The 15,111-nt window shown below is 47.2% G+C and overlaps 1 protein-coding gene across 4 annotated transcripts in view; it reads left to right on the plus strand.

Moving 5' to 3' along the window:
- Positions 1-15,111, plus strand: part of LOC125715699 (vinculin) — a 37,138-nt gene that overhangs the window by 16,242 nt on the left and 5,785 nt on the right. For 2 of the 4 annotated variants that reach the window (XM_048987537.1, XM_048987539.1), the window contains exons 3-18: positions 2,370-2,520; positions 3,254-3,362; positions 3,979-4,101; positions 4,231-4,391; positions 7,715-7,808; positions 7,934-8,081; positions 8,822-8,975; positions 9,397-9,572; positions 9,767-9,957; positions 10,747-10,946; positions 11,428-11,556; positions 12,076-12,225; positions 12,912-13,020; positions 13,785-14,087; positions 14,268-14,392; positions 14,574-14,759. In XM_048987537.1, the coding sequence (XP_048843494.1) occupies positions 2,370-2,520; positions 3,254-3,362; positions 3,979-4,101; positions 4,231-4,391; positions 7,715-7,808; positions 7,934-8,081; positions 8,822-8,975; positions 9,397-9,572; positions 9,767-9,957; positions 10,747-10,946; positions 11,428-11,556; positions 12,076-12,225; positions 12,912-13,020; positions 13,785-14,087; positions 14,268-14,392; positions 14,574-14,759 (2,509 nt within the window). The remainder of the gene's footprint in view (positions 1-2,369; positions 2,521-3,253; positions 3,363-3,978; positions 4,102-4,230; positions 4,392-7,714; positions 7,809-7,933; positions 8,082-8,821; positions 8,976-9,396; positions 9,573-9,766; positions 9,958-10,746; positions 10,947-11,427; positions 11,557-12,075; positions 12,226-12,911; positions 13,021-13,784; positions 14,088-14,267; positions 14,393-14,573; positions 14,760-15,111) is intronic. The other 2 variants (XM_048987538.1, XM_048987540.1) reach the window with 1 other exon arrangement.

Here is a 15,111-nt window from a genome sequence, read left to right on the forward strand (position 1 = left end):
GTGTTAAAGCTGGAGGGTTTCCTGTATCTGTCCTTTTTAAGAGATGACCACGCATGCTTTTGTGGGATCTGGCCGTTCCTGTTTACCCTGGGCTTCTGACAGTTGGTGTGTCTATATTTTGGTTTCTTAGGTACATCTAAGAGTGTTTCTTCAAACATGTCAATGATATGCATGCATGCAGTCATGGTGGCTTGATTTCAAAAGGATCTTTAGCCTCGACTTTCAGTCTGTTGCCCTCATAAACCCACCAGTGAATTTTGTACAAATTTACCAAAATACTGCGTTTCATTTATTCTCAGATTTTGGGGATGATCTCAAATGCACATTGACGTTGCCGCTTATCTTTCTTTGACACTCACTGCTTGAGGAAGGAGGGGAACGGGTCACAAAATGTGCATTCGTGCAGTTCTGTGCTCGGGGAAATCCGCCGGAGCCGAACGTGGGTGTGTCCTGATAACGGGATGCGTGCCACCGTCTCCCAGGGAAGGTGTAAACGGAGACGCTTCACAGCAGAGCCAGTAACAGCCTCCCGGGTCGACTGCCGTCAACGCTAATGGCGGCTCTGCATGTCATAATGGACAGAAGATCTATTTAGGAAGTGGGCTGTCGTATTTCTGCAGATATGACTCCCACCCCCCACTCCCCCATGCTTTGGCAGTCTCTCGTAGGACAAAAAATGACCCACTCTTGCAAGGAGCTTTCTTAGCACCTGTTGTCCGACCTCCCCAATTGCCCTCCGGAGAAATGTTTTATTTTAGATTCACATTTGTAAAGCGGCGCACGGCTGGTTGTACACGTGGGCTCTGTAGCCTGTGGCTCCTTCAACTGTCGTTTCCGTTTCTTTTGGTCACTGGTGACGGCAGTGCCCACAGCGATTTGCAGTTGTATGCATTTCTGCCAGCTGGGTTTTTTTAGTGTACTAGTCTTGCCAGGCCCACGGGTGCGATTAGCTAAACCTTCCTGTTCACACATGCGGTCATGCAAGTGGTGTGTCCTACCCCTATGGCCATGCATAGCTGCCTGGGTGATTGCAGCAGCAACAGAGAATATCAGTCACTTAATCAGGATTTCATTTGTTTTGAGGTTTGATGGTCATGTATCAGGAGGTTCTAGACCAGGGGGGTCTCCAACTCCGGTCCTGGAGAGCTTCTATCCGGTAGGTTTTCTATCCTACCTCGCTTCTGTTGAGCCGCACCTGTTCCTGGAATTTCCCTAAGAACACGTGTAGCTCAGCAGAAGCCAGGTAGCCAGATGGAACACCGACTGGCCAGTAGCAATCAAGAACCGGAGTTGGAGACCCTTGTTCTCGACTCTAAGAGAGCTAAAGCTCCCCTGAATAATGGTCTTTCTAAAACCATTTAGCGACTTTTTTTTTTCTTTTCTTTTTTTATTTTCATTATTTTTTGTCCTGTAGTTTAGTGTACATTTCCTACTGCTGGCTCGGCAAATTATTATTGTGGAGATGCTGCCCCCCCCCCCCTGTAAATTTAACCATGGGGGGGGGGTGGTGTCCCATATTTCTTGAGGGTCAGATCCTAGAATCTTCCCTGCCATCCTGTGTGGTGACTGATTTGGCACCAGAGTCCCCCAAGGCCATCATCAATCAGCGTACTTGTGGCTGGCAGTGAGGAATGTGACTCCCAGTTTATATATAGCGTTTGTGGGTTCCTCTCCTGCATGCCGAGAGCCGGAACCCGGCAGGCCTCGATTTAGGGCTCCGTGCTGCATGGTGGGTGTCCAGGGTGACCCTTGTGCCGTTCCCCCCCCGCCCCTAGCGTTTCCCTACTCGGTCATTAAGTTAGTCTGCTGGAGTTTTTAATCGCAGGCAAAAGTATGTAATATCCATTGTGTCGTCTGGGAGCTTAACTTGTTTCCTTTGTCCTTCACTGATAGCATTTCCAGACTTTCCATTTATTTGCTGTGTTTCCGCACGGAGTTAAAAAGTAATCTTTAAATGTAGACACTGAGCCATGAGGCACATAGAGCTTATTCTGTGGAAGTTATTCCGTTTGCCTGTCTTGGACAAGATAAGCACGGTTCCTTGTATTTATGGTGCGGGGCTAACGAGTGTAAGGCCTGTCGCTTCTGAATGGAGGCGGAGCTGTCGCACTGTGGTCTCGTGGGAAGCTTGGGGATTTTCAATGTTTCTTGGCTCAGTGAATCAGTGGAGTATTTATGTCATCAGTAGAGGTTCCTCATTCCTGAATGCTGTCTCTTTTTACCCAATTATAATGTTGCTCTCATGTTAAAGGCCCTGAGACCGTGATACAAATGCTAAGTCTCTTCTGAACAGCATTGCCGGTTACCTGGTGCCCCAAAGCTGTTGTGGTTTTAATGTCCACCCCTGTGTGTCCTCTATCATCATTCAGGGTGGAGAATGCATGCACCAAGCTGGTTCAGGCGGCACAGATGCTAAAAGCGGACCCCTACTCGGTCCCCGCCCGTGATTACCTCATCGACGGGTCCCGCGGGATCCTCTCCGGGACTTCAGACTTGCTCCTCACTTTCGACGAAGCGGAGGTACAGTGCGCCGGAAGGCGTCAGAACGTGCCGTCTGTCCTCCCCACAAATTAAGAGCCCGTATCGGTGTCAGACTGGCAAGTCAAGTCAAGTGTCGGAATTCGTAGCCCAAGGAGATGCTGGGCTTTCTGGGAAAGCCACTCCCTGAACTGCGGAAAGACTGTTTTATACCAGGATTCCCCAATTCCGGGCCTGATAGGCCAGTCTGCACCACAGTTTACAGATTGAAACCCACCTCATTCAGCGCACCAACTAATCGGCAGGTTTAATAGATGGGTCGGAGCAGGGAAGTCTGCAAACTGTGTCGCAGACTGGCTCTCCAGGACCAGAGTTGAGGAACCCTGGTTTATAGCATGAGATCCGTCATCAAATATTTGGAACTGAAGTCGTCTGTTGGCTTCAGGCATTATTGTGAACAAATAAATGCACCTAAACACACATGGTCTTTGTTTGTTTTTATTTGCATCTCTTACAGGATGGAAATCACATTAAATCAGTGATAAATCAGGGCTCTTTATTAATTAAAGTAAATAAGGTTAAGTATTTTCAGCTGCAGCTTATTCATTTAGGCTAATAGATTCTGTTGGCGTTCAGTGATTTTTGTGACAGAATGGGGGTGGGGGACTATTCATGTCGCATATATATTATGCGTCTTGACATTAAGTAGCTTGGTGTGTGATTATGACGAATTTTCTGCCCTTTTTCCATTGCTTTCGTACCCCGACAATGACAGGTCCGCAAAATAATTCGCGTCTGCAAAGGAATCTTGGAGTATCTGACGGTGGCTGAAGTGGTGGAGTCAATGGAGGATTTGGTAACTTACACCAAGAATCTCGGACCAGGTTTGTCCCCTCCTTCTATCACGGCATTTACCTCTTAACGTTAATCGTACAGTAATCTATAAGATCTGCTATCCATGTAAACGGTCTTGGCTGAAATTATTTTAAATGGCTAAATGATAGCTAATGATTATTATTTTGTAATAGGCAGTCTACTGACATTTACAAATGCATGCGTGTCTAGTTTATTCCTGCCCAAATACGTGGAAATAACTGTATGAAGTCTGCAGCTTGAAGATGAATCTGCAGTGAATAATTATCTGTGCCTGTGCATTATTTATCGGAATGTGCTTGTAACGGTAAGATTTTCTCTCTTTGAATGATTCAGTCTTCTCCCAGGATGTGCATGCTATCAGCTGTCTCTATTGAACCATTCCTGGCTCTGGTTTTAGAGTGGTGTAATGTGTGTGGATGCAAGGTTTTTTTTTTTTTCGCCCAGTTCCACCTGCAGTCTTCTCTCTGCCCAATAGTAGAGGGAGCAATAGAGTGATGAAAAGAATAGCAGTGACTGGACCTGGGATGACCCTGTAGGGTGTGCCTCATTTTGACTGCCGTGGGCTGTATTATTGGTGACTTTTTTAAAACATTTATATGCTCATTTGTTTGTCTCTATCTCCAGGAATGACAAAAATGGCCAAGATGATTGATGAGCGACAGCAGGAGCTCACTCACCAGGAGCACAGAGTCATGCTGGTCAACTCCATGAACACGGTCAAGGAGCTGCTGCCAGTCCTCATATCAGGTGACCATGCCGGCCTTGTAGCTCGACCATCTGCTGACCGTCTCTTAAGACGAAGCTGTGTTTCCAAATGTCCAGTGGAGTAGCTGATGGGGGGGCGGGGGGGGGGGTTCCGCTTTCCTTGCAACGCAGGCATAAAGATCTTCGTGACGACGAAAACCGCAAAGAGCCCCGGCGTGGAGGAGGCCCTGAAGAACCGCAACTTCACCATCGAGAAGATGAGCGCCGAGATCAATGAAATCATCAGGGTGCTGCAGCTGACCTCCTGGGACGAGGATGCTTGGGCCAATAAGGTAGGCCACCCAGCCTGACACCGGTGTCAGGTGTGTGTGTGTTCCAGTCCCATGATGCTCTTGGCAGGAAGTGGGGAAAGTGTTCCCCTGGATACTGGAAAAAAAAAAATTATTATTTATGTATATCTATCTCACACACTCCTCTACTTACAAACGAGCACGGGAGTCATTTTTTAAACATTAAACTTGTATTTTACTATATTTGCTGCAGTTCTGTGAAAGTGTTACTCCTGAGGTGATGAAGCAATTCTGCTTTTGCGTCTACACTCCTCTTTGTAAATAGCTTCTAATGTCCCCTTAACCCTATAACGCGCGTCTCTGGGCCGGTTGCTATCTCCTGTTCAGCCTCTGTTTTTCTCTCTTCCTTCACTGTCTTCTCTCTTCCTCCCTGTAGAAGGTAAGGCTTTCCCTTTCCCTCTTTGCTGGACTGGCAGCATGTCCGTTACATCCGTGTGACATGTGCAGCGAGTCCTGTGGTGCACCTGCTTTTGTGTGTAACATTCTGCTTGTGAATTTGCTCTGAGGTCAGTGCAGCTTACGGCGTCATTAACGGAATGATGGTGCATTTTTTTGCATCTGGATTTGAAAAAATGTCTGTCTTCCACATCGCTTGTCTTGTTACGATATTAACAAATGGTAAATATCAGAATGCCATTCTCCCATATACGGAATGGGAATCCTTGCAATGCTTTGCTGGATAAGTGGTTGGAAAATGGATTGATGGATGCATGGATAGAAGAATAAAGATGTATACTGAGGCAAAAGTGCATTAGAAGATAAATTTAGCCTAGTTTACAGTTTTTGTGTGTGTGTATGTAGTTATCGCCCATCACACTAGACATTTCCTTGCAGCTGCAGCCTTGTTTCAGCATCACCATGGTGATAAATAAGGCTTAATTACAGAACCCGTGATCTGTTCCTATTGGCTGCTCTCATAATCAGGCCACGACTCCATGGCAGCAGACATGCATGCTGACCAATGCGCCGCGGAATCGACCGTCCTCCGTGTGGAACAAAGCGGCCATGACTGGAACGGCCAGCTGTAAACACATCTCCCCCAGTATGGGCCAGCTCGCCATTCGGGGCTGATATTCTATTTCCGGCTCTCGGCCATGCGATCCGTGTGCACATCACTGAACGGCCATTGTGGCTTTGAATCGACAGAGTGATTTGTTGTGGTTGAATGATGGAAATGACCGCGTTGGTCTAAAGCTGGTTTAATTTATGGATGGGGTGGAATTTTGAGTCCTGCTTACCGCTGGGGAGGGACGGGGAAAGCGGTGAGAGCCGGCGATCCGTACACCGAGGGCATGACACGAGATCTTCCTCTTGTGGTCGTCCTCACATAAGTCGCTTTGCTAAACCTGAGAGCACACAAAGAACTGGGAGTCGTGGCAGTTACTGTTGCACCAAATAAGTTCTGTTTTTAATTTAAATGTTTTTTTCCATACCCATTAACCGTTAGGCTTCACAATGTGGCTGTGAGGGATAGACTCGTTGGATAGAGAGCAGACATGTCGGTTCTCTGCGTTCTGTTGAGCACCATGCGGCTTTGTTTTGAGAAACTGAATTTTGTTCAGTCGGTGCAAAATGTTCCTGGCAAGAGTGTTTAAGTTGAAATGTTTGGCCGTACAAGTTAATCATTCCCAGTTGTTAGCTGTCTAGCTCTCTCCTGTTAAATACAATAAGAAAGCATAGATTTTTTTTCACGTTATTTGTAAAAATCTTTGTGGCAGATGCCTTTATCCGAAGTGATGTACGGCTGAGAAGGGAGGGCGAAACAGTAATTGGGTTCTGACGGTGACATCACTCCGCTGACCCTGGGATTCGAACCGGCAACCTTCTGATTACAGATGCAGTCTCGTATATCACTGCCACAATTATCAGAAATTTTGAGAGAGGAAAAAAATTTTTTTTAATTGTGTTTTTTATATATATATATATATATATATATAAAATTAAAAAAAATTCCAAGCTGAAGTTTGAGTGATAAGCAGTGAAATGCTTGCTTTTTAAGGCCAAAGTCAGCAGTCTTAGTCGGCCTTTTTAGTAGTAAAAATGGGATCTTTTTGTCATTAGTGGCTCTCCTACCTTTGGGTGTTTGGGAAGCTCATGCACCAGCTTCTGGGGGGGGGGGGGGGGGGGGAGGTGTTTCAGTCGAATGCAGCTGCTGTTTAAAACCTACTGACTCTTATTGGCCCTGGTGGCTTGTTTGATTTCCACTAATGCGTGGAATGACACGTGCTGAAATGCGTCTTTATTTGGCACCCAGACGGCCAGCGAACCACAATCACTCAGGGCATTTCGCTACTGCAGTGCAGCAAATTCAGTTTGTCGCAATTTTTTTTCTCTCTCCCAGTACTATTGCAAAAAAGGGTTAAAAAAGATGCCTCTTAAGCTAGACAAGGATGTTTCCTGGAGAGCTGAAGGTCCCTCTTTGGTGTAACGTTTAGCAAATCCTTCTCGCTCTGCGTTTTTTTTTTCCCCCCTCCTACTTTAAAGTTAATTAATGTAAATTAAATGCACGTTCATTTTTCATATTGTAGCTTGAAGGCAGTCAGGACGGAAGTGCTGATATGCCGCTAGTGGGACAAGCAATAAACGACAGACTACATGCATGAGAGAGTCCGAAATTAAACTCTTATCATAAGGCGTCCAACATCCCCCACCCCTGGACTGCTGGAGTGAGGGATGACTCATGCTGACCACAGCTAAAAAACGTTAACCAAAAAAGGAAAGATGGCTCCATACCGTGAGATGTTTAGCATTCGCAGAGTGGTTAATGCCAAAATATGAGAAGTTCTGTGAAGCAATCTGTGCCTTCATTTGGGCAAGTCCATAGAAAGTCTGTCAGCAAGACAATGAGCTAAATCTAAATGAGTCGTTACTAAATTTTTAAAACAATTCTTATAAAAACATGTAGTCGGTAATCTCTGAAGTGAGGTCAGGAAGTTGATAAATAGACACATGACATCAAACCCCCCTGCGGAGTATAGTTTAACAAATGGTGTGACTAAATATGAGCCGAGTTGTACATTTAAAAGGTACACAAAATTTAAAAGGTAGCTGGAATTTGCAGCTCTATTTCTTAGACCAGTATCTGCTAGATTGTCAAGACTCATTTTGTTGTGTGTGTGTGTGTGTGTGTGTGTGTGTGTGTGTGTGTGTGTGTGTTCAGTGTGGAGGGCATGAGCTTTTAAATATATAAGAAACCTTGTGTGTGATTTCTACACTTTAGATAAGTATTTGTTTCCCTGTCTCCGTATGTGTGTGAATGAACGGTAGCACGACTGTGATAAACCCTTTTATTCTTACTTTCCTTAAAGGACACCGAGGCCATGAAGAGGGCCTTAGCACTCATAGACTCTAAGATGAATCAGGCTAAGAGTTGGCTGAGAGACCCCAACGCCCAACCAGGTAACCACCATCCTGCAAAATGACGTGCGCTGAATCTCGTGGGAATCGAGGGGCCTTTTCCGGTCCAATAGGCACTCGCGGCGTGGATTTCCGATGCGCTTTGCTGATGCCGTGGCCTGTGGCAGGTGATGCTGGCGAGCAGGCCATCCGGCAGATCCTGGACGAGGCGGGGAAGGTGGGTGAGCTTTGTGCCGGCAAGGAGCGGAGGGAGATCCTGGGCACGGCGAAGACTCTGGGCCACATGACCGATCAGGTCTCAGACCTGCGTGCAAGGTAAAGTCCTACAGATCCGGGGATGAATCCTGTGTCTACGTGGCTTATAGTCCGAGATGCACAAAACTGGCACGCAAGAACACGTTCACCTTTATAAGCGATATGTGTGGCAATCGACTGTAACGTCACCAATGCGTATGTATTTTATATGCACTTGACAAGAAATTACCATGCATTTTAACCTTTATACCACAAATGATGTACGAAGTAACATAAAAATGATAAAATGCACAGTAATTTCTTGCCATATCGGCACAAATGCGCAATTGCTACAATGCTACAATTGATTGTAGCAGGTATCACTTTTAATAGTGAATGTGTACTTGGGTACCAGTTACATGCATCCCTGATTATAGTCACATGGAGGTCATGTCAACTGTTACTGATTTACGAAATTTATAAGTGATCTGTTGATTTTAAGGTGAGCTCGGATATGGTGCACCACAGTGAGTCAATGCGGATACACAGTGAAATCCCTTTTGATAGAGTGCCCTGCCAATCTCTGCCAAAAAAAAAAACAGTTTAAAAGTAGTTTTCTGGTATGGAATCGTAAGCCGGTTTAGCTTCTTAATTAAGGATTGCGCCCAGATTGAAGATCTTTGGCTTTGGGTTGAGAAGAGGACAAATCAAATTTTGACAGAAGGTCTAGAAACATTTTTGCCCACAAAAAAAAAATAGTCTTTAATTATGAATACAAAGCTCCATATAAAACTTCAGCTTAAGCCTTCTTCTGCTGACAGGGGACAGGGGGGCACCCCCGCAGCCATGCAGAAGGCTCAGCAGGTGGCGCAGGGCCTGGATGTGCTCACAGGCAAGGTGGAGAACGCGACGCGCAAGCTGGAGGAAATGGCCAACTCGAAGCAGGCCATCGCCAAGAAGATTGACGCCGCGCAGGTCAGCACCATGGCAACGGGAACGCTTTGCCTCAGGATGTTTGGGCTAATTAAGCCACAGTGCAGGCTTAAAATAATATGCGAGAGCCACCTGGTGTCGCAGACAAGCTCCTCCCCCCAGATCCATGTTGGCTTCCAGGTCCTCAGGTTCCCTATTTTGAATGAGGTTTCTGGATCAGTATTTTTTTTTGTTCCATCCCTGAGATGCACAAACATCTCCAAGGCAATTCATGGAGGGTTAAGAAAAAAAAGGGTATTCATTTGTTCAGAATTTGTAGATTCATATTATGTACTTATTCAAATTTGAGCACATACTTATGTACTGGTAGCACTATGCAGTCTTATCCATACGCAGTTACTTTTCTCCCGTTTAAAATGAACCCCCGTCAACAGCCCTCGTGTTTTTCTTCCTCCCTTCCAAGAACTGGCTGGCCGACCCTAACGGAGGCCCTGAGGGGGAGGAGAACATCCGCGGCCTCCTGGCGGAAGCCAAGAAGATCGCTGACCTGTGCGAGGACCCCAAGGAGAGGGAGGACATCCTACGCTCCATGGGAGAGATCGCCGCCCTCACCGGCAAGCTGGCGGACCTCAGGAGGGCGTACGTCACTGGGGTCCGGCTCTGTAGCTTCTCGTCTGGGCTCAGAGGCCGGAGCCTGGGTTCAGTATCGTGTCATTTGGGTTTTCAGGCTGCCACTAGCGATTTTAATCTTGATCCATTTTGGAATAACTTTGGGGTGCGAGCTGCCATGCCGGCTTCTCGAATGCGTTTTCTCCGTGCCATGGCCCCTGCAGCGGGAAAGGCGACACCCCCGAAGCCAGAGCCCTCGCCAAGCAGATCGCCACGGCGCTGCAGAACCTGCAGTCCAAGACCAACAAGGCCGTGGCCAACAGCAGGCCGGCCAAGGCGGCCGTCAACCTGGAGGGGAAGATGGAGCAGGCGCAGCGCTGGATTGACAACCCCACGCTGGAGGACCGCGGAGTGGGTGAGGCTGGCCGTGCTCAGTGGGACCTTCTCATTCCCTTTAATGATTCCATGCTTCAGGCTCAGACTTTCTTTCTTAGAACTCTTGTGCATTATGAGCATTTTACTTTGACTTACTTACTTTGACAGCTAAAGCAAAGTGATGTGTGAAGTTTTTTTTTTTTTTTTTTTTCTGTGATTCCTTACTTCCAGGAACAAAATGAGGTGCTAATGTCCCAGTATAGGTAGCAATAATAAGATACGAGAATAAAATCCAAAACAATTATACAATGAATAATGTGTATGTGTATGTATATATCTTCACATAACATTAGGATAAATAATAACGTTTGGGCATTCCAACTATGAATGTAATGTGAACAGCGTGTGTATAAAAGAAATTGTTGCAAAGTCAGTGCTGTGATATGTAACCCTGATATGTAGAAGCAGCAACGAGTGGGTGAAAATTCGCAGTAATAAAGTGCAGCGATGACGTTGATTGTTGCACTTAAGCCCTGACGTGACATTGATCTATAGCAGCTTCGATGGCAATTTACAGCGTGTACCCGAGGTGCCGAAGAGCAGAAGTTAACAACTTTATTTAGCAGGTCCTTTTATCAAAAGTGACATACAAGTCAAACATGTATTGTTATGAATTCTGATCAAAACAAAAATATCAGATTAAAGCCTCAAAATAGCAGTATTGAGTATTACTGTATAAATTTCCTTTATAGTGAAACAATTTCTGGTTGGCTAATGCGCTGTAGCGTGTCTTATCCGTTCTGAGAGTGACCCCTATGTGTTCTTCCAGGTCAGGCCGCCATCCGCGGGCTGGTCGCCGAGGGCCACAGGCTGGCCAACGTCATGCCCGGCCCGTACCGCCAGGAGCTGCTGGGCAAGTGCGAGCGTGTGGATCAGCTGATGGCGCAGCTGGCGGACCTTGCGGCGCGGGGCGAGGGCGATTCCCCACAGGCGTCCATCGTGGCTCAACAGCTCCAGGAAGCCCTAAAGGTCAGCTCGCGGAGCAGATCGGGAAGGTGGCCAAGTGCTCCCCCTGGTGGCTCGGACTGTCACTGCATCCAGCTGTGCTTCTGTCATATTCCAAACGCCAGCTGTAGGAATCTGGAACAAATCAATACTACAGGGAGAAAAAATATCCCAAAGAAAACACATTACGCTGCATAAGCCATGTACTGGAGGATTATAATATGGTGTAAAGCCATTTCCACTGCGGACATGAGTATCCTCTCTGAAGGCAGATATTATGAAAATATTTATTTTACGCGGTATCAAGAGTATTCCGTGTTAAAAGGAGCAGGGTGTAACTCGGTAGTCATCATGGATACTTAATAGTCGCCGTGGATTTAGACTTAGCTGGTACTTTGAGTTGAGTAACTGTGTAATCCACGTACGCTGCGTAAAAGATGCAGCGCGTCTCGTGCATCTGTGTGTCTTGTCTTGACTCCGAATGACGCATCGCTTGCTTTGCCAGGACCTTAAGGGGAAGATGCAGGAAGCCATGACACAGGAGGTGTCGGACATCTTCAGTGACACCACCACACCCATCAAGCTGCTGGCTGTCGCAGCCACTGCCCCCCATGATGCCCCCAACAGGGATGAGGTCTGTGTCTGCCTGCCGGTCTGGCTGTAATGGCCTCCCGACTTTGGTCCCCATTCCTGTAATATCCATCTCCGTTTCCCAGCGAGACCCGTTATACGAACGCATCGTGAAGGCTGCAGTAATATTAGACAAAGCAAATCTGTTTTGCGTAGAAGCTCCTCTTGATGATACAGGTAGTGTATATTCAGTATGGACTTGAACCAAAACAACACTTCTAAATTTTTCTGCAATATTTGCTAGGTGAGTGTTTATCAGCCCGGTCCTCAAGAAACCCAGGACTGGCCACATTTTTGCTCCTTCCCTGCTTGTTGCCAATAGAGGCTCAGTACCTGGCATTGGAGTGCTAGGAGTTGGGAGGGGGAGCAAAAATGTGTTTGGAGGTCCCCGAGGACTGGGTTGGAAAACTGTACTAGGTGAAGATCATATTTTGGCGTTTTTATCTAATGAATTTCCCCAAGAGGCTGTGTTTCGTGCACGGGCATCCCTAATGCCCATGTGTCCCTGATGCCCTGCTCTCAGGTGTTTGAGGAACGGGCAGCTAACTTTGAAAGCCACGCTAACAAGCTGGGCGCCACAGCCGAGAAAGCAGCCGCCGTCGGAACGGCCAACAAGAGCACGGTGGAGGGCATCCAGACGGCCGTCAAGTCGGCCAGGGAGCTGACGCCACAGGTGTGTGTGTGTGTGTGTGTGTGTGTTCAAATTGGGTGAATGTGCCCCCAAATAACTCCTGAAAAACAAATATGGAGACACCTCTGCATGGTTTTATCTTATTTTTAAAGATACTGAAAAGAGCTTAAAATTTTTATCACTTCCCCTCTTGACGATATGAAGGCGCTGTAACAATAAATTTGGGGTGGGGGTGCGTTTGCTGGTATGAGGGGGATGAAGCATTGTTTTGGGTTTGCCCGTGGCCCTGATCGCTGCCTGGTTACACCGGAGGGTTTGGGCCCGGACCTGAGTCCCCATCTTACCAGCCTCTGCTTTCCTTCGTTCCTCTCTAGAAAGCACGGCTTGTATGAGACTGCGCCCCACATGTTTTCACATTGAGTGCCGTTGCTGTTTTCTTAGGCGCAGTAAGACCAGCCACTTGCATTCTGGATGATCAACGTGGCCTGTAATTTTGGGACTGTGTAGAAATTTCTGTTGCTTTAACCTGGAAAAAAATTAAAACTTTTTATAAATAGAGTGGCTACTGAATTATGCTGGGAATGCAGTATAGAAATTCCAGCGTTCCAGAATCTCAGCCTGTGGTAGATGGTATGCTTGCAGATACTTATTAAGTGACATGTTCTGCCCTTTTTAGCTGTTGCCTCTGGCTAATCAGCAGGGTTTACCGGCTATGTGTCTCCTAAAAGGTGATATCGGCTGCTCGCATCCTGCTGAGGAACCCAGGGAACCAGGCTGCCTATGAACATTTTGACACCATGAAAAACCAGTGGATTGATAACATTGAGAAGATGACAGGTACCAAACAAGTTCGCCATGTTTACTCCTCCTGTCTGCTTACGTTTATGTACTGCGTATTAAAAACGGCAAAGATCCTGCTTCACCTCTAACTCGCATGCTTAATATACACAGAGCTACACGGCTTAATGTACACTGTGGCGACTGAACAGTTTTTGGGTGGTCTGCTCAAAGTTCGAAGGACAGACGGCTTAAACGGAGAAACGTTCCTAAATTTAAGTCAGAGGTCCTAATCAAACAGCAGATCAGTATGTTAAGTGCACCTTCCCTTAGTACCTTTTCTGTCCTTTGGAAACACAGGCACAGTAGTTCAATACCAGCAGCACTATAGAGGTGTAACAGTGACTCTTAATGAACAGAATCCCTAATAGTTTTTTGCACCGTTGCCACGGCTCGTGATTCAAAGCCCACTTTTGTCAGAAAGCAGCACTTTTGGATGCCAAGCTGCAGTCGAACAGTGAATGGCGTGGATTTAAGTGCGTGGATCTTTAGTGTAGCGATATGCTGTGTGTTACTATAAAGCCACTTTACAATAAGGCTACCCTTATAGATGGATGGATGGTTTATAAGCAGGTTATTAATTATGTTGTTACACTTTGCAAATCATTACTAGACAATTATAAACAAGTTGTACCACAGTTTTCTTCTTATTTATGAGCTATTACCATTTATAAATGGCAAAGCGTAGCCTTTTTGTAAAGTGCTACCAAATAAATCTTCTGAAACGCACTGACTCTTGTTCTCGATGCTTTGCCCGTGCTCAGGTTTGGTGGACGAAGCCATCGACACCAAATCCCTGCTGGACGCCTCCGAGGAGGCCATCAAGAAGGACATCGACAAGTGCCGGGTCGCCATGGCCAACGTGCAGCCGCAGATGCTGGTCGCAGGCGCCACCAGCATCGCCCGCCGCGCCAACCGGGTCCTGCTGGTGGCCAAGCGGGAGGTGGAGAACTCTGAGGATCCCAAGTTCCGGGAGATGGTGAAAGCGGCTTCGGACGAGCTGAGCAAGACCATCTCCCCCATGGTGATGAACGCCAAGGCCGTGGCAGGGAACATCCAGGATCCAGGTATTAAGCTTCACATCTCCTAGTGAGGAATTCCCCGTCTGCCTAGGGGCCTTCGAGAACCTCAGATATGAACTTCCACTGAATTTCCATTATGTAGCTGTTTTTAATGGCACCGCACTGATGTACAAAGGTGACACCTACCAGTGTACAAAAATCTTCATACCGTTCTGCGACGAGCAGGGCTGCAGAAGGGCTTCCTGGACTCTGGGTACAAGATCCTGGGTGCCGTAGCCAAGGTGAAGGAGGCCTTCCAGCCTCAGGAACCGGAATTCCCGCCTCCGCCCCCGAGTCTGGAGCAGCTGCATGTAAGTCTGTGGTCGGCATTCAGACTGTGAGAAATTCTTCATGCCCTCGTCTGCCGCCATTCTCGTTTATCTTAGCCGGCCAACGTTGGCTCTCTTAATGCGCCGAACGCCGCGGTGGTCTTCTTCCACGGCACGGTTGGTGTTTTGAGCACCTCGGACAGTTCTCCGTGTGTTCTTGCAGTTGAACGACGATCTGGCTCCACCCAAACCTCCACTCCCCGAGGGAGAGGTGCCTCCACCCAGGCCCCCTCCTCCGGAAGAGAAGGACGAGGAGTTCCCCGAGCAGAAGGCGGGCGAGATGGTGAGCGAGCCCATGATGGTGGCGGCCCGGCAGCTGCACGACGAGGCCCGCAAGTGGTCCAGCAAGGTACGAGTAGGACTGGATCTGCATCCCATTCCACATGCTGGGGTCCAGATACTTACTGACCTTCGACATGCAGAGCTACACGTTCAGGTTTAGCGTTTTGGGTTCTGTTTTAGTCAGATGATTGATTGATATAAATCTGTATGATCCTGCCCTGAATTATTATTAAATGACTTCAGATTCAGCTAATAGCAATTAAGATTAAAAATCTTGGGGCGCCGTGATGGAGTGGACAGCACTGTTGCCTCATACATCTGGGACCAGCGATCAAATCCCTGTCATGGCCCCTTATATGGAGGTTGCATGTCCTCCCCGTGTCGTCATGGGGTTTCCTCCAGGTCCAAAAACATGCTGA

Source organism: Brienomyrus brachyistius, chromosome 20, assembly GCF_023856365.1.
Source record: "Brienomyrus brachyistius isolate T26 chromosome 20, BBRACH_0.4, whole genome shotgun sequence".
Lineage (NCBI taxonomy): Eukaryota > Metazoa > Chordata > Actinopteri > Osteoglossiformes > Mormyridae > Brienomyrus > Brienomyrus brachyistius.